Here is a 19334-nt window from a genome sequence, read left to right on the forward strand (position 1 = left end):
AGATGAACTGATCTATAAATGAACATGCATCCCAGAACATTGTGTAAATGATTTACTGTCTTGTGTAGTGTCTTTTTTTCTATTAAAAAGAAAACTAAGTATATTATTTTTTTGATACTGTGTATTTTATGATTGAACCAACGTTGCTCAAGTTGCTCGAAACCTGTATGATTTTTTTTTCTTCTGCTGAACACAAAAGAAGATATTTAGAAGAATATGGGTAACCAAACAGTTGATGGGTGCCATTGACTTCTATAGCTACTTCTATTTTTCCATACTATTGAAGTCAATTTGGTTTCCCATATTCTTCAAAATATCTTCTTTTGCGTTTAGCAAAAGAAACAAACAGGTTTGCAAGCAATAGCAAACCATAACGATCAATTACCGAAGGACAAAATCAAGTACCCTTCTACATTTCTTCTTGTTTGAGAAGCGTTTTGCTCATCACACAGCACACTAGGAAAGAAAAGACTACTGCGACTTCTGTTTCATGCCAATTTTAAGCACACTTCTTTTTCACAAGGTAATACATACTAACATTAGTAAGAATGCTACATTGTCCTTTACCACTAAATATTTAGGATTTAATTGCAGATTTAGTTACAGATTTAAAGTCCTAGAAACCCCTGCTGGAAAAGCTTGAAGTCCAACTGAAATCAAAATTGACCCTATTTACTTTGTTAGCGCATACTAGTCTTGTGGTGAACAATTAATCCGTGCAAGTTAATACACAGAAAAAAATTGTTTGCCGTCGTAATCTTTAATCAAAGTGAAAAGTTACTTCCGGTCTGGAATGGCATTCCTTCTCTGCTGATGTAGGTTTGACGGCTTGGGTTGGGAAATGCTTAACCACTCCCCTCAAACCGTTAGTCTGTTATGAGTGAGAGATGGAGAGGAGGAGCGCTAGAGTAAAACCCTGCCCTCTGTTCAATATTCCGTTTCACTGGGAAATACGTCACAACACTGGAGAAAAGTCGTTTGCAACTTCCGGTTCACGCGGACTTTAAGCTGGTCGCTGTGTTTTAGAAACATATTAGCTGGTCTAGGATGAGACCTAGCAGACCGACTGCCATGTTCCCGAACACAGCGAATAGCTTACGCTGGATTTACTAGAAGGTGAAAATGAGAATGAAAGAACTTCAAAGAGAAAATCATTGAGATGTAGTCTGTGTGTGAATACTGAGAGGGTCTTAACCCTATTAGCAAGCAGAGCAAATGCTTCCCAGAGAGCGTTTAAGAGAGGAACATGATTAATATTACATGTGCACTGAAATACACAGCCTACATGAAACACACACATTTAGAGAGGAAGAGAGCAGGCGGGGGAAGAGAGTGACAGACAGGCGCCTAGAGAGATTGATGGCTATATTCAAATGAAGTCAGAGAACTGACAGGAACCCAATGGAGCGAGACACAGTCTGATGTGAGCCAGTCCACCACAACCACACTCACACTTAAAACTACACACACTTTAACACCACACGCATGGTGTGTGTGTGCTCTAATTCCCAACACCAAACACAACCACAAACAGCCTAGAATGCTTTTGGGATCAATAAATGCAAGAACTGAGTTGCTATTGAGACTCCTTCACCTCTTCACACGAACACAAAACATGAAGTCACACAGAACCGACTGGCAGTACAAATGAAGCAATGAAAAATCCCTCGCTTTCCCATGAGAAGAACATTTATTGCCGTTTCACTGAAGCCAGACAAAGCTGAAGACATTTCACCGCCGGTCTTACCTAATTTCGGGAGGGAATATTTGACTTTGAAGTAATCCTGGTAAAACTGCAGGAGTCTCTTGGTGATGTGCAGAGCGTAGTCTCCCGATCCGCTCTGGATGGCGTCAGGCCTGGCGTACAGCCGAATCTACATCAACACAACATTGGAAGAGAGGGAGAACAAAAGTCAAATTGTGTCAGGTGCTGAATGTACTCTAGTACGGCTCTGGGTTTAGTCCTAACCTGAATTCCCTCAAGGATAACTTGAAAGAGTAATCCTTGGTGAAAATATCTGACAAATGCTTCATCTGGCTTGTGAATTTTGCATTTGTCTTTCAAGTGCACTTTTTGCCACCCCTCAAAAGTGTGTGAGGCATTAAAAAGTATTACTGTCACCTAATCCACATGTAAAAAACCCTTTTATTTTCTGTAGATAGCAGGCAGATGAGCTCATATTCAGCGTTTTTAATTAAAAGATTTCCAAAAAAGAATTAATCTACCCAATACCCTGAAGAGAGATTCAACAATTAGAGAACTTTTGCATATTGAAGAACAGTCCACACATATAACGCATTGAGAAAGACATAATAAGCTGACAAATTTAACTTTTAATATATTGTTTATTTATTTATAATGAATACCGTACCATATTTTTTTTCTGATTTGATTTAGTAATTTGCAATGCTTCATAGGATTAGTTCATTTACTAAAAGAAGCACTTTTCATAAACTTGTTTTGTTTAAATCAAAGCTTGTAATTGTGTGATTTACTTTAGAACTTTGATACATGGCTTAATCTTTTATCTTTAGTTGTTTACATTTTCATAAACCATAATGTTATTAGACTAGCTGATGAAAAACTCCTCTATGTGTTTAAAAATTTAAACATCTTTGCTTATTTCCATCAATTTTAAAGCTGTAGTTTATTAAAATAGCATTTTAGACATTTATCTTTGGAAACATTAGATTTCCAGGAAAAAAGGAAAGATAAAACATTTGCATGATTACAAGATCCTTTATTCTGTATTTACGACTATATGTGTGTGAGAGGGAAGAGAACAAGTGTGAAAGAAATGTGTGAGGTGTGGCTCTGTGGGAAATGTATTCTCACAGTAAAAATGATCTTGGTCTCTTTTAGCCGAAGGCTGATGCACAACACAGCTTTCTGAACGGGCATCCATCCAGTCAGAATGAATGTCCTCCTACACTAACAGAGTTACCGTGCAAAACAAGCCTTTGTTTCAGAGCCTGGCAGCAATGCACATTGAATTATGTGTTGTTTACATCACATGTTGCTACCGTATCGATCAGCTCTATGTCTGATAAAAAGATGAATGGACGGCTGTGGAAATGATTCAAAGCTCAATCAAATCTATGTGATTTTAAATCAACCTGTAATTAGACAAAGCGCTCAAGTTGACAATCAAGAGAAGCTTTATTAATCAGCCATTGTGGAGATTGTTCAATCTGACTCTAGTGCTGACTGCTTCATTTGTTTTGTTTGTTTGGCTTTGTTGAAGGCAGCTTGACAGAGACTTAAATGGGGTTAATTGAACTTTAATAGAGAGAGTCTCTCAATGAGCAGCTGCTCAACATTGATCCACTAAAAAGCTCTTCCCGATGAAAAGATGACGTTAACACACTCAGAAGATGACATGGAGCACTTGACCTGACATTAATAACCTGTTGAGTTATTACACTATACTTGTCTATATGTGAGAGATACTTCAGGAACTTCACAAATTCATTCCTATAAAAGTCCAAATTGTGCCATAAAAACTGTACAATGTGTGAAATGTATCTCCTAATTTTATATAATATGATTCCCTGTTAGAAAGTCTATCTAGTCACTTGTGTTGTTTAGACCAGTTTGACTGGTTTAACAGCCTGACAGCACGAAACCAGAAAAAATCAAGATGGACATTCATGCTGCTATAAGCTGGTATTTTAACTTAAACCCACATAGACGTTTGAAGGCATTTGTATTCTTCTGCTAAAACCATAATTTTGTCCACTAAATGCAGTAAACATGCTTTTCTGATCAGGCTGAGTAATTTCATGAATATGTAATGAGAATATTTAGTATAGTGGTGTTGAATATTGATTAGATATTACAAGAACATTTGTCATTTTAATGATAAAATAAATAAAAACTGACTGACACTAAACCAGTGCATTTAAAAACGGCTGCTATCGTGTTATGAATGAAATGTGCTGCTTAAAGACAATTAAATAACCAGTTTATTTTATTTTAGCATTTTAACTAATATAAGACACCAGGTAAAAAATTATGACCATGAGGGTCAAATTCTGTAAAGTATTGAAACAAAAGTCACATTCACCAGAACAGATGTCTTTATAAAACTGGAGCGCTATAAGGATTGATTGATTGATTGATTGATTGATTGATTGATTGATTGATTGAGCGATTGAGCGAGCTGTATTATTATGGTAGATAGTCCGATTTTAGTTCTCAAGACAGATTCAATCTTATGCATCATAACTCCTGTAAACATGCACATCTGCACTATAAAAAAATCCTGTAAATTTACATGGAAATTTATCAGCAAAATGCTGTTTTCATGTAATAACTGTAAGTTACTGTTTTTTTTGCAATGCATTATGTGAGAACTTGGCCACTTCAAATTGCGTGTTGACAAGCAACAGTATGGCACTGTTATTTAACAGTATAATACCATATTTTCCTATGTACATGTGAGTATAGGAAGACATTTTAGTTTATCTGCATGAGGTCATTTTGCAGCTCTGCCTATTATTATTTTATTTGTAAACTACCTATTACTTTTAAATATTACATTTTAAACATCCAGTGATGTTTTTGTGATGTAAATCGGATGAAGTGACTAATCTGCAAGATACCACAGGAATGTGAACCCATTGTACAGACTGTCATCACATCACATTAAAACGGGTAAGAAACTTTTATCCAACCTGCACATTTTCCTTAACTTTATCTGCGTAAAAAATGAGTGAAATGTTTTTTTTTTTTTTCTTGTGTGGTTAAAATTTTAACGTGAGATTCAAAGCGTCCATTATCTGCTGCTGTTATTTGCAACTACGTCTTTGATTTGATCTGTTAATTACCAAGTACGTCTAAATATTAACATACAGTATAAAGATCCAGTGAAGAAGACAGGATAGCATGTTTTAATCATGGAAATGTAACCGAGTAAAATATGATAGCATACTTGTGAGCTCGTTAGCATACACTTAGACTGCATTTGGTTTGTATTTGCTACCGTCATGCACAGTTTATGCATATGCAACGGACACATGTCCCAATCTTTATCGAAGCAAAAGATACGTGAGGTATGATCAAAATTCATAATTCTTGTGTGATTACATGTGAACTTGCGTGTTCAAACCATTGCAGAAATAGCAGCATAACAGATGGACTATGAATAGAATACAATGTTGATCATTTTCTAATTTTTCTTTTTATTGAGACTTTCTTTTTTTTTATGTATCTCTTCTTTACGTTATGTTTTCCTTGTCATTGTAGTTCAACTCCTGAAGGCTAACTTCGTAGAAAAGCAAGGACTCATTCTTTAAGAAGCTGTAAGTTTGCCTATTGTTTGTTCGATGAACACCTGTATAGTAATTGTTCACCTAAAAAGGGTAGTTCTCTCATCATTTACCTAACCTTATGTTGTCTCTTTCTCTTGGAGGAAAAATTAAGATATTGTTGTGGAGAAATTATGTCTGCTTGCCCAAACAATGGAAAACGAATGGGGACCAAACCTTCAAGCTCCAAAAGGAACATAAAGGTACAGTACGATTAAAGGGATAGTTCACCCAAAAATGAAAATTAGCCCATGATTTACTTTCAGACAAATACAACTGGAGTTATATTTAAAAAATTTCCTGGCTCTACTAAGCTTTATAATGGGAGTGAATGGGCACCATTTTTTAAGTCCATCAAAGTGTATCTATCCATCATAAAAGAGTGCCAAATGGCTCTGGGGGGTTAATAAAGGCCTTCTGAAGCAGTGTTGCATTCTTGAAAGAAAAATATTCATATTTAAGACTTTATCGACTAAAATAACTAGCTTCCGGCAGATGTCTGTACACTGTAGGTGACTTGCTTCAAAAGAGCAACACTTGATTGACTGATTGATTGATTGATTGATTGAGCTGTATTATTATGTATGACGTAGATGTAGGAGTAGTGTAAGCTTAGATGCCTCTCGCGGTTCAAACAAACAGGGCTGAGCAACCACGTTGTCATTACGTCGTGCGTCAAGTTCAAGTGTTACTCTTTCGCCGCAAATCGATGCGTACGGGTGTCTGGCGGAAACAAGTTAAGTCGATAAAGTTTTAAATATGGATATTTTTCTCACACCAACGCATCGCTTTGCTTCAGAAGGCCTTTATTAACCCCTCAGAGCAGTTTGGGACACTTATGATGGATAGATGCACTTAAAACTTAAGAAAAATGGACCCCATTCACTCCCATTATAAAGCTTGGAAGAACGAGGACATTTTTTTTTAATATAACTCTGATTGTATTCGTCTGAAAGAAGAATGTCATATACACCTAGGATGGCTTCAGGGTGAGTAAATCATGGGATAATTAAAATTTTGGGGTGAACTATCCCTTTAATCTAAGTCACCAGTCGTTTCATCTAATCTCAAAGATATAAGACCAAAGCATCAAAAACTAGACTCCAATTGCTAGATGTACGGTGAAACAAATTGAATCACTTCAGAAAACTGGTTAAACCATGTGACCCGTATGAATTACCTTTATCCTTCATTTACTATGACTATTGGTGTTCCTCATTATTGATCCCCATTCTGTTCTTTTGCATTGTAGGGACAAACAGACATTTCATTTCCATTAAAATATTATATTTTGCATCATTGGAGTTTAAAAGGGTGAGTAAATGAGAAAATTATAATTTTTACATAAACCATTCATATTATGAATATGTTAGGCCTATTTATAGAATATAAGAAACAAGTAGCACATTAAGTTTTTATTTGCAGATACTGTTAGTCAGTGGCGGATCTACGGGGTGGCAAAGGGTGGCAGCTGCCACCCCTGGGATACAGTCTTGCCACCCCTGCTGCCACCCCATTTATAAATCAGATAATATTTTTTAAGGATATTTTATGTTCATAGCCTACACGTTGAAGGACAATGAGACCCGCAACAAACTCCTCTCAAACAGAAATCGCCGATTTAGAATCCCCTCCCCCTCACAATGGTTTCACCCATCACTAGCACGGCAGCGACCCCCGCGAAATTTCACCAGTGGCAGCACAGGGCAGCCTGGGCAGGCTGCACAGTGCATCTGTCTGCAGTACGTAGTGTCTTGCAAGTTGCAACCCTACTGGAGAGACTGAGCTGCCCCTGACAGAGCCTCTGAAGGTGAATTGAGTTTCCCCAGGTGTAGTTTAAACACACGTTTAACTTAAAGTTACATTTGTAATGAATGTATTGTATGCTAAAGACGATTCAGCATCAGCAAAAACAGCGAGTCTATTACGTTAGCCAAAATCAGCGGTCAAACACTCCCTCGTGATTTGTAAGAGCACTCTTCCCTTTGATTGGCCTAATTTTTATTTTAGTGAAGACAAGAACAGCTTAATAAAAAATATAAAATATTGTTTGTATCCATAACGTTTACTGATGGTCGCCGTTACGCAGACGTTACGTTACAACACACAATACAGTGCCAGTTAGGAGATCGATCTTTTGATTCGCTAAGCAGTCCTATTAAATCCAATTTCTCTCAGATATCACAGCAATGAAACCAGGCTACAACTGGGGAAATAACAAATACAATAGGATTAAGTATGGGCGTTAATAGTTGGGAGAAAATATGATGCGTAATAATGAATAGATCTGCATTTGGTCTTAAAGAGGCAGCAGTCTAATAAACCTGCTGACGATTGCTCCATTAATGTGAACCAAACTACAAAAGGCAAAGAGAAAATCTGTCGCAGCTCTTGAATCTTTAATCTATCTATGATAAACTATGCAGTGTTATTTTAAATCTGACTTTATTATATGTCTTTTTAGCCCATATTACTCCTGAACAGTAATGTCAGACATTACTGAAATTAAAGCACTGGGTCTATAATTTGTATATTTGTTTAATTGTATACTTTTTGTTTGACCATGTGTTTGTACTTTGTTTTTGGTGTCCTATGTCTTCTGTATATAAAACACAAAAGCCTGCACCCTTCTGCATAACGTATGTTTTATTTGCTTTGTTAAAGCATTGCTTTTTCTTTTGCTATGTATATTTATTTTACATTTCAAAATATAAAACAATATTAATTGTGTTCTAAAAAATTTTTTTTTTCTTTTTTTTTTATATAACAAAAAGAACCGATAAGAATACCGTTAAAGTACCGGATCGATAAGGAGTATTGGTAAGAGTAGTAATACCGAATGATACCCATCCCTATTGGCAGCAACAAATTAAAAGTTATGGCCAATTTAACTGTGATTAAATTCAGTGTATATACGTCTGCCATATTTTGCCACCCCTCAAAAATTCCTGCCCCCCTCTCGCCACCCCATAAATATTTTTCTAGATCCGCCCCTGCTGTTAGTCATCTTAAATAGTTTTCTTTACTAATAGATGTCTGCCACACCTGCTGACCTTGAGAAAATGCTTGCACTTGTGTCTCCTTGTTTGATCCTTCTTGGTAAGTATGTCATATTAGACATGTCTGCATTTTGTTTCACTAAAACAAAGCTCAAACTCCAGACTGACACATAACTTTCGTTTATCAGGAGAAGATCCACATTTATGTGCCTTATGCTACAATCTACTGACTATAAATGTACTCTGTATGACCTCTGCAGTTAATTCCAAGTCTTCAGTGAATTATCCAGTAGTTTTTGGTTAGAAATTTTTAGATAATCAAAACTATACACTGCAAATCATTTTAATTGAAAATGTTCTCCTCTTATTTTTCAGATACTTTATAGTTGTCACGTTTTCATGGACTTTTAGTTTGTTTTCTTCTGTTCTGGTTTCATTAGATCATCATCTTCATTAGTTTAGTTCATTCACCTGTTTAGCTAATCATCTTCCTCATCACTGTCATTATCATTACCGTCATCACCTGTGTTCACTCATCAGTATCACCATCACCTGTTGTCATGTCGTCATCTGTCAAATCATCTTGTGTATTTAAGTTCCTTCTGTTCAGTATTCAGGTGTCGGTTATTGTTGAGTGTTAGTGTATGTTTGTGCACATGCTCACTGTTTCGAGTTTTGCCTTTGTAAATAAACTAGAGTATTTTTGTATATCGTGGATCATCTTTCTTTCACCACCCGTCTGACGTTACAATAGTCCAGTAATTTTAAGCCAAAATGTGGGTCAACCTAGGACAAATTGCAACAGAAGCAAACTCAACAGATTTTGTATCCTCAATATGTCCTGAGTAAGGAAAAAAAAAGCCCAGAAGAATTCCATTAGGGGAAAGTTTTGAAAAAGACCCAAATATAGCCTATTCATTAATTTTTTTAAATTTTTAACCTTTAGATATCACCATGAAAATTACTGAGTTGATTACTTACATTAAGACAAACAAAAAATGTATTACGAGTTTAAAAAAAAAAATTGGTAACATGAGCAAATGGTGCATAATAATGTATGCGCTAATTTGCATTTAATAACACAACATATGTAAACACTGGATATAGCCAGGTGAAAATGTCTTGTAGAATCCTGTTGACATCTTACAGTAAAAGAGGCAATAGAGGCAAACAAATGTCACCATAACGCCTGGTTCACACCGGACGCTGAAGCGGCGCGTAACGGAAAATCACGCCCGGTCCGGCGCCTGCCTGTTCACACCAGACGCATATTCTCCGCGGCGGTCGACAAGCGCTTCTGCTCATTTGTTGTTTATTCAGAGCTATTTTTTACATCATGGGTAAGTAAATAACCTCATAAAATGAATACACCATGTTTCTGTAACCAAGAAGTTTGTACACTTCTTTTATTAATCCGTTGTCGAGACACACACGCAGCCAGAGAGAGAATATGGTAGACAGTAGTAGTGTAGATATACCGTTGAAATATACATCCTCTCTTCAAATTTATTAAATATATTTTGTTGTGTTTTTTCTTTGTTTGTTTTCATCTTTCTAGTCTGTTTAGATACACAAATATGATCGCATTTGTCACTCGCGGTATTTTTTATTTTTTTTTAATTGCTTATATTTTGACAATTGACCAGATTGTCTCGTGTTTCTTGGTGTGACTTCCTGCCGGAATTGGCGCGGATCACTCGCGGCTCGCGCAAAAAATAGACCAGACGCCGAAACTGGCGCTTCACGGCGCGGGCCGGCCGCGGCGCTCCGTGTCTGGTGTGAACGACACCATAGGTTAACATGGGCGCCGAAAGGAAGCGGCCTCCGTTCCGCGCCGCCTACGCGTCGCTTCGGCGTCCGGTGTGAACCAGGGCAAGGGGCAGAAATTCAGTCATTCATTCAAGGTCCACTCAACTGTCAATCAACTGTCACTAAGCTGTCACTCAGGTAAGAAAGATTTCCTTTTGTTTCTCCTACATGGATTATTCAACCTACATTAATAAAACATACCTGGTGATCAACTAAATTTATTGGGAACATCTGGACTATTATTGGTGAAATCCTGCCTCTATGTCTGTTCTGCTCATGGGTAGCCAAAATGGGTTCCATTCAGGCCTTAACATTATTTTACTATTATATGTCAACAAGATTCAAAAAGACATTTTCACCTGGCTATATCCAAAGGTGTGGTATTTATGCAAATTAGCACTTACATAATTAGATTATGCACCGTTTTCCCATGTTAACAAACAATTAAAAAAAACCTTGTAATACATTTTTTGTTTGTCTTGATGTAAGTAATCAACTCAGTAATTTTCATGGTGATATCTAAAGGTTAAAAATGTTACCCTATACACGTAAGAAAAAGAATGAATAGGCGTATAAATAGGCTATATTTGGGTCTTTTTCGAAACTTTCCCCTAATGGGATTCTTCGGGACTTTTTTTTTTCCTTACTCAGGGCATATTGAGGAATGAGGATACAAAATCAGTAGAGTTTGCCTCTGTTGCAATTTGTCCTTCCTTATTTCATAAAATGACTGGACTATTATTGGAATAAATCCAGAAAAGAGGACCAAAGCTGCACGGAGAAAAGAGGTGTATAAAATAACTGGGAAAACTGTGCTGAAAAAGACTTTAACCATCAGTCCAAAAGTATCAAATGCTGATATTTATTTTATAAACAATTTGTTTTGATATAAAAAATGGGCTAGTTTTCACTGAAAACTTGTTTGACTTGACAGTATATTTGTATTTTAAGAACAGGTAAGGTATGTATTTATGTATGTAATTATGTATGCCTGTTTTAAGGCATATTGTAAAAGTCTATCTAGTGTTGTATGAGAATAAATCTAAAAGTTTATCTAGTGTTGTGTTCTCTTTTGTAATCCACATAACAGAAAATGCAGGGTATTTAAAATTGAGATGGGGTTGTGAGTAGTAACACAACTATATAACTACTATGATGAGCGTACAGTGATGGCAAAGGCTCTAAATGTAATGGTTCGTTCAAGCCATGTCGGAAAGACCCTATTTACGAGTTGAACGCACATAACCACCACCGCAATGTTAATACGAGTGGAAAGCTTGGGATTTTCTTTAAAGGTATGCTAGCTGTCGATCAGCTCCAGATGTTGTAACTGTAAAACTGCATCAATAACTGTATAGACTATAGACATAAATTTATGGTTGTATACAGTTAAAATTCACCACCACCATATAGAGCCTTAAAACCCATAATACATAATGCCCAAGCAATTGCTACCGGGTGTTCCTTGATCTTTACACGTGTGTGTGGTAGATCAGTGTTTCCCCATAAACCCAGAGTAATAACTCCACTCTCCTCTCCAACGTTCCTCTCCCACGATCTTTCCTCTCGCTCCGCACAGCCGAATCTGTGTGATGAATGGAGCAAGGGGGGCGACCCTGCCGCTTTAATGTGATTGATGGGGACGCTAGCGTGCGGCTAACCGCTACACGCCACAGTGTGGGTATAAATGCCCCAGATAGAAGCACACACTGCAGTCAGAGATGATTTGATATAAAGGAGAGCGCGGTCATGCTGAAGGAGATCGATTAATTACACTAATATGAGGAGGAGGCCGGCCAAGGGCAACAGCAGGAGCCACTGAGGAAGCCGTCAGGAGTGTCTAATATGACTGAACGTGATATCAGTAACACAGCTCATAAACAGAGTCTCTCTAATGGCAGACAGATGAAGCTGCTTAGAATCTGAGGATTCAGTGTAAAAAAAAAAAGAAGTGATACAACGTCACATCAAACATTTTATATAAAACCTGGAAGAGTTTGTCATGAACACAATCCTGGACATGAGCATAAGTGGACACCTGTTGCACACATGACTGTTACCCTTTTAATAAGCACGTATATGACTTTGTGGACAAACATTTCCATTATACACTGTGTAACCATTATATATTGATTATAGAAACGTACTGTAAAATAAACATATCGACTGTGAGCAAGATAATAGGTCTGTTTTAAAACTTGCTTTCTTGGCAGTTTCTGGGAGAATCCCGAGTGAGATGAAACCTCACAGGTCACAGATTTGGAAAACTCAGCATAAATAGCAGAGCATTAAACACATAAAAACGCTGTACACATGAGACTCGAATAACAATTAATATTAATCGACTTTGACGTTAGTCTGTTGCAAAGCTAATGATTCAATATGCTAATGAACTTAAAGCTACATAGCAGTAGCACACACACATAAATATTGGGTAAAGTAATCAATTTTTTATTAGATTAAACTATGTTAGCAATAATTTTCAGTATTTAATTAAATATATTCAGTTATACACCACCGTTTGGGGTCGGTATTTATAATGCTTTTGAAAGAATTCTCTTATGCTCAACAAGTCTGCATTTATTTGATGAAACACATCAATATTGTGAATTGTTTTCAATTTAAATTTTAAAATGTCATTTATTCCTGTGATGTAAAGCTGAATTTACTCCAGTCTTCAGTGTCACATGACCTTTCAGAAACTGTTCTGCTACTTAATGTTTGGAAGCTGTGATACATTTTTTATATTCCAAGATTTTTTGGTGAATAGAAAGTTCAAAAGCAACAGATTTATTTGACATATAAATGATTTGTAACATTATACATGTCTTTACTGTCACTCTTGATGAGCTTTTGATCAATCAAGTGTATATTCTGTAAGTATCCATTTATTTCTCTCGGCTTATTTGCCATTTTGAATTGACTTTATTACTGAGCTCAGTGCAATGCATTCTGGGATTGCCTTCACTTTGAAGCATACATGAGGTGCTGCCTTAGAATTTGTGATGCTTTAAAATGCTGCTCTCTAGGTTTTAGAAAACAAGCTATAAAATAATACAATCTCAGTGTACTCTTTGTAACTTTGAGTTTTAGGGTCTGAAAACGCGACTCACCACGACTCCGTTGTCTGTAACTGCTTCTCTGTAGGTGAAGTTGCACACGGCCCAGGCCAGGTAGTACGTGGACATGCGGGGCGTCCTGGAGAAATGGTTGGTCACCCATCCGTCCTCCTCAGACGTTGAAGACTCCACTGGCATGTTGGACAGAGACTGATACGAGCTCTCGTGTTTCAGACTCACTCTGAATGTGGCTTTATAGATGGGCTCGTCGAAACACGGGAAGGCCTTTCTAGCGTGAGTCGGTGAGAACTGCGTCACCGCAAGAAACCTGCAGAATAAGAACGAGAGAGAGGTAAGAGGAAAGAAAACTTTGCTGAAACATATGCTATTTAACTAGTCCAGGAGTCAACAGCGGAAAGTCATAATTGATCAGTCACATGACTTTTCTGAATGTAAATTAGCTGTCTTCCGTCCCTGTTCACATCGCTGTGCATTTATATCACACTAATGAAGACTGTTAGATATTTTTAACCACAGCAACTATATCACATCAAATGTCAACATACAGTAACATAAGAAATACTACACAGAAATAATGATATATTTGATATCTGCATGTCACAGCTGTAAACATTAAACCTCTGTGACGGCACAATGTCAACGAATTGACAGCGTGAATCTATTTAAATGACAAGAAAATAATTAAAAGCTGTCAAATTGTTCTTACATGTAGAAGCGTTAATAATCTACATACAGACACATTTAGGACATCAGAATCAGAACTGAGTCTGAGTATCAAAGTAAAGAAGTTAGAGAGCTGGAAAAGCGGTTCTTAAGAGGAAAGAGTGAGCTGCATTCCAGAAAGCTGCATTAACGGATATTAAAGCTGTATCAAACCTCACAGGGAGGAATTTTCCTTCACCACCCACAGCGTGACCATCAGACGGGGGAGGAGGGGTGTTCTGCTCGCTCCTGCATTTCTGTCACAACTTTTTACTCTCATTAGCAGCCATTCATGCAGGAGCAATCTATAATGAGTCTATAATGTCCCATCTGTCTACCTCTTCATTTCATTCACACTTCATAGATGCTAGTACCATATAAACATCTTTACACTATTTAAAGATCAGGACCAGACAGGAGGTGATGAGAAATCAGACTACTAACAGACACAGGAGGAGATTCTACAGGGATGTTTGAGTGAAATTCCCTGCAGTGAAACACATGGAGGTGTTTGAGTTTGTTGGAGATGTTTTATACATGCGCGTTATGACATCACTGACGTGCAATGCGAGGTTGAAGAAAACGTGTGAAGAGGAAGAAGGAAAAACTGTTGAATCTCTGAAGAGACCAGAGGATCAGTTCAGATCACGTCTAACTACATCAACACAAGTATTTCCTCAATCCAGCGAGATCCCGCTGTTCAGTGTTCATGAATATACGAGCAGCCAGCAGGCGCTGATTACACTAAACTGAAGGATCTTCACAGCCTGTGGAGCTGAACAACATCAACATACTGAATTTATCTCAAAGGTGCTCTTCAATGGATATTACGATATCAAGACCTCACAATAAAGTTTAAGTAAAAGAAAGAATCGCCCTGAGCCTTTAGCATGCTGTGTTTACAGCTGAAAGCAAGCAGAAGGTTCAGCCGTTATTGAAAAGACAAGGAGGAAACTGGTGGACAGACAGAAGGGTTATGAAGTGTGTCCATGAAAGCGAACCCTTCAGGGTAAAACAAGGCTTAAACATGTCTCAAATACAGGAAAACCTGCGGCAAAGATTCAGACTCGAGCCAGTTTTTCCCTCAGAGGACAAAGAGTCAGAAGCCGAAAAACAAGAGCAAGAAGTTGATTTTTAGTGAAATCACTGTGAATACGAGGCTGTAAACGGCTGTAAATCTACAGTCAACACACATATATGAGCTTCTGATAATCAACTGTGCATCTTAAAGAGTTATATTAGATTTTAACTAATAATATGACGATTTTCAGACATAAAAATGGGTTGTCGTTTAAACAGGAGCACATATGAAATGAACACTTGAATTGTCTAATCTGTTTATATTATATCGATGGATTATCTGTTTATATATTGATTATATCAATATACAGTTTATAAATTAAAGCATAATGGTAGTAACTGCATAAATAGTTTATATTTGAAGGTTATTTTTGATGTAAATCTAACTGTGTGGGTTTATGAGTGTTTATCACTGTGCTGGAAAACTTCCCATGATTATATGCGAGTCTCAGTGTGTGACAGTAAATGAGTCATTGAGTGCAGTGTCAGTCACAGCTGTGACTTCAGTACCCAGAGGTATAACTAGTGTTCAGATCTGTGTGACCTCTGACCTCCCTGAACACTGAGGAACAGTTACTGTCTGAGACCGCGGCGTAAAAATTACATACACATAATAATGTTAGATTAAGTGTTACAGGTGACCTGCCTAACCTTAACTATAACCTGGATTTAAAGCTGTAAATGTTATGAATGAAGAACCAGAGATTATATCTTGTTTCTTTTGACATGCTGTAATATGACAGCAGCAGCGTCTTGGCAGTTGTGTTTTTAAAACGTATCACCTCCATGATGTACTTGACACTTTACTGACAATCATCTGCACAGTACAGCTGTTGTATACAGAACAACAAAAAATAAAGCCAGCCTCACAAATCTTAGCATGGTAGAATGATATATGATATATATCATATAAGAACATCTCATGTTCATTTTTATTATGGTTTTGAAGTAGTGAACATTACTATTGAAACTATGATAGTTTAATGTAATCCATAGTTAATACTATTTATAGGAGAATAAATTACAGGATATTATTAGGAGACTAAACAGGGCTTTGTATTGCGTCTACTTATGTTTATATGTATCATCATAACACAATTTGCATGCATCAATACCACTGACACATGAATCTCCCACTCGATATATATAATAATGAATATTCATAACACAGACAGTTAATACAGTTACTGCGGTAAAGCTGTAGTAAACTGGGGACTGTAACATTACAGCTTCTGAAGATTGGTATCCTATTTATTATAGTTTAACAGTAACATCTGTAGTAACTATGGTATTTTGGTTACCATGGTAAATTTCTGTAAGAGCAAATAATTAGCCAAACAAAAAAGCTTAATTTTGCATATGATCTTAACACACCATCAGTGGTTCCCATGGTCAGGGCCGTCGCTAGTGAGGATCTGGCCCCCGGCTTTAGGGGGGGCACCTGATTTCAGCCGGGGCCCCGGATACCCCAGCTACGGCCCTACCCATGGCAACAGCACGACATTATATCAACACCTGATTATCATATGAGAGACTTTTTTGAGACGGACACTGAACCCCTTTTACCTTCTTTCTCCATTCAGCGCGTACGAGCTGCGGAAGAAGCCCAAGAGCTCGTGCTCGATGTGCGCGTGAAAGGTGATGTTGATCTTGTATGTTCTGAGGGGCTTCATCTCTCTGTGCAGCGCGATCACAAACACCTGCTTGGGCTGATAGTGGAAGCGGCGCTGGATCCTCATGACGCCCGCTTTCTTAACGTTACTGTCCGAAAACACCAGCACTTTCTCCACCTCCAGCCGGTCCGTGTGCAGCACGATCAACTTCGTGGAGTTGACGCATTCAAACTCGATGTTCACCTCGCCGGAGAAGCTGAAGTTCTCCATGTTCACGGACAGTCGGAGGTCGTAGTGTCGCGGGCGCAGGGTGGCCGGTAAGCGCAGATTTCTCCAGGGCTGCTGGCCGTCCTCTGTGTCTCTGTGACTGATGTTCCCGTCCCGGGACTGTTTCCACTTACTGTTGCTGGAGCCGTTCGCGGCCAGAGCCCCGCTGCTCTCCGCGGCGCATCTCTCGAAGCTGACGCTCAGCGTGATGGCGATGGCCGTGACGATGATGAGGGTGAGGATGGAGATGGCGAACCCCAACACCAGCCTCTTGTGAACAGTGATGTGCTGTTCGGTCGTCCGGGGCCGGACCACCACGCTGTCGGCCCACTGATCGGACAGAGCCCGTCCGTTCCTCATGCTCGCGTCCTCGATCCCCATTATATGACGAACCTGATGTGTTTTATATTCATCATCAGCCTGCGTTCATGCGGTGCAGCTTCAGATTTAAAGGCGCGAAATGAGGAGAATATCCCGCGAAACACGCAGAATAACTGCGGATCGATGATCTCGAGACTAGATTGCTGTGAATCAGAAGTTCGTCCGGTCAGATGCTGGAGCTCATCGAGTCCTTTCGCACATCCATTTCTCCTCTGACTTCAGTCTGATGTGGATGAAGGTCCAGCACCTGCTTCCTGATCAGTGTTGTGAAACTCTCTTCTCTCTGTTCATTTCTCCTGCCTCCATCAACATCATCATCATCGTCCCTGTTTCTCTCGCTCTCTGGTGCATCATCCTCTCTTTCAGCCAGTGGGCTGTGCTCTCTCTCTCTCTCTCTCTCTCTCTCTCTCTCTCTCTCTCTCTCTCTCTCTCTCTCTCTCTCTCTCTCTCTCCATCTAATGTTCAGTTAAACCACATTTAATTAAACAGTGAAATATTCACACAGGCTGATGTTACTCTATCCTCTTTCACACATTTAAAATTGCTGAGTTGCATGAATATTAAACAGACATTGACATTGAACATAAATTAAATGAAAATATGAGACGCATTTGAGACATGTACATGTCAAACTTTTATAGCAGCATTTCCAACAGTGTTTATTACACATCGCACAAATAGTTTAGAGCATGTCTGTTGTGTACTTTCACAACAAAAGCGTGAAATGGAGGTGTGATTATTAATTCAATAAACTGTATTGAGGTTGTGTGGTGCAGTCAAACGAGAGCCCATATTCCTTTTCAGTACTTGTTATGTGTACTCAGTAGTTTTGTTCAGTAGTATGTTATTTCAGTGTCGGTGTAGCTGGGCAATATTTCAGTTTTATAAAACCAAATAATAAAACATATTCACAATGGGCGCTGCAACTGTAAACTGAAAGCTGCTGTCCATGGTGCTGAATCAAGCAGGAACCGTGTGCAATTTCAGCTCCACTAGCGCCACTGAACGGAATTTAAAATAAGGGTTGCATTTCAAACAATTTTCCAGAACAACTCCCCCCGTCTGTTATTGGCCAAACAAAGAGATAGTACCGGCCCAAACTCACACCATTGGTTGGCTGATTCTCAAAAAGAGTAATGTCGTGATAGAACCACAAAGTCACTTTTCAGGATGAATCAAACTACAAATGGCATATGTATAGTAGTTTCCGGATATCAAGATAACATCAATTAAATGTTTGAAAATGTACACACTTCAGCTTCAATTAGCTAATCCTGCAAAGATTATATGTAGATTAATATCTCCCATTCTTCCATAACTTATATAATACACAGGTCAGTGGCGTGCACAGACCTCCTCAGGGGCAGGGGGCAGAAGAACCAAAAAGGGCACAATTTTTTTTAAAACATTTATTTATTAAATAAATCACCTGTATTTAAAGCAGTACCCGTCTGTCTGTTGTGTTTTTAAATATTTTAATCCTCACAATTAATTGGAATATCTCGCTCGATGGAGAGCAGGTCAGAGAGCCTCTCTTCATTACAAATGAAAAGACGTCAAACAAAAATAGGGAAATGATGATAATATTACTAAATATTATTTACTTTACCAAACAGTGAGAATCAAGAAGGTGTTTAGTTTTGTTGATGTTGTAAATTGGATGTATGTATTCATGAAAATGTTAGCTATCATTAAATCAGTAACACTTTACAATAAGGTTTCATTCGTTAATTTTTTAACATTAACTAATGAACTGCACTTCTACAGCATTTATTAATCTTCTTAGTTAATATTAATTTCAGCATTTACTAAAACATTATTAAAATCAAAAGTTGGATTTGTTAACACTTTGCACTGGCTGTGACATAACATGAACAAACAATTAACAGTTGTATTATTATTAACTTAGATTAACAAATACAGTAACAAATGTGTTGCTCATAGTTCATGTTAGTTAATATGAATAATAAACAAATTAACCTTATTGTAAAATGTTACTATGAAATCAAAAATATAAATTCCTTACAATTTAGAGTTGGATATGGACTTAAAATTTCTACATATATATATATATATATATATATATATATATA

The 19334-nt window shown here is 37.8% G+C and overlaps 1 protein-coding gene across 1 annotated transcript in view; it reads right to left on the minus strand.

Moving 5' to 3' along the window:
- Positions 1 to 17619, minus strand: part of LOC308689438 (thyrotropin-releasing hormone-degrading ectoenzyme-like) — a 132306-nt gene extending 114687 nt beyond the window's left edge. Inside the window, exons 1-3 of the mRNA XM_081363144.1 lie at positions 16547 to 17619; positions 13232 to 13505; positions 1748 to 1874 (exon numbers count right to left, since the gene is read on the minus strand). Of these exons, the coding sequence (XP_081219270.1) occupies positions 1748 to 1874; positions 13232 to 13505; positions 16547 to 17241 (1096 nt within the window). The 5' untranslated portion in view covers positions 17242 to 17619. The remainder of the gene's footprint in view (positions 1 to 1747; positions 1875 to 13231; positions 13506 to 16546) is intronic.
- Between the last annotated feature and the right edge of the window lie 1715 nt (positions 17620 to 19334).

This window comes from Scardinius erythrophthalmus (genome assembly GCF_964197995.2).
Source record: "Scardinius erythrophthalmus genome assembly, chromosome: 4".
NCBI lineage: Eukaryota > Metazoa > Chordata > Actinopteri > Cypriniformes > Leuciscidae > Scardinius > Scardinius erythrophthalmus.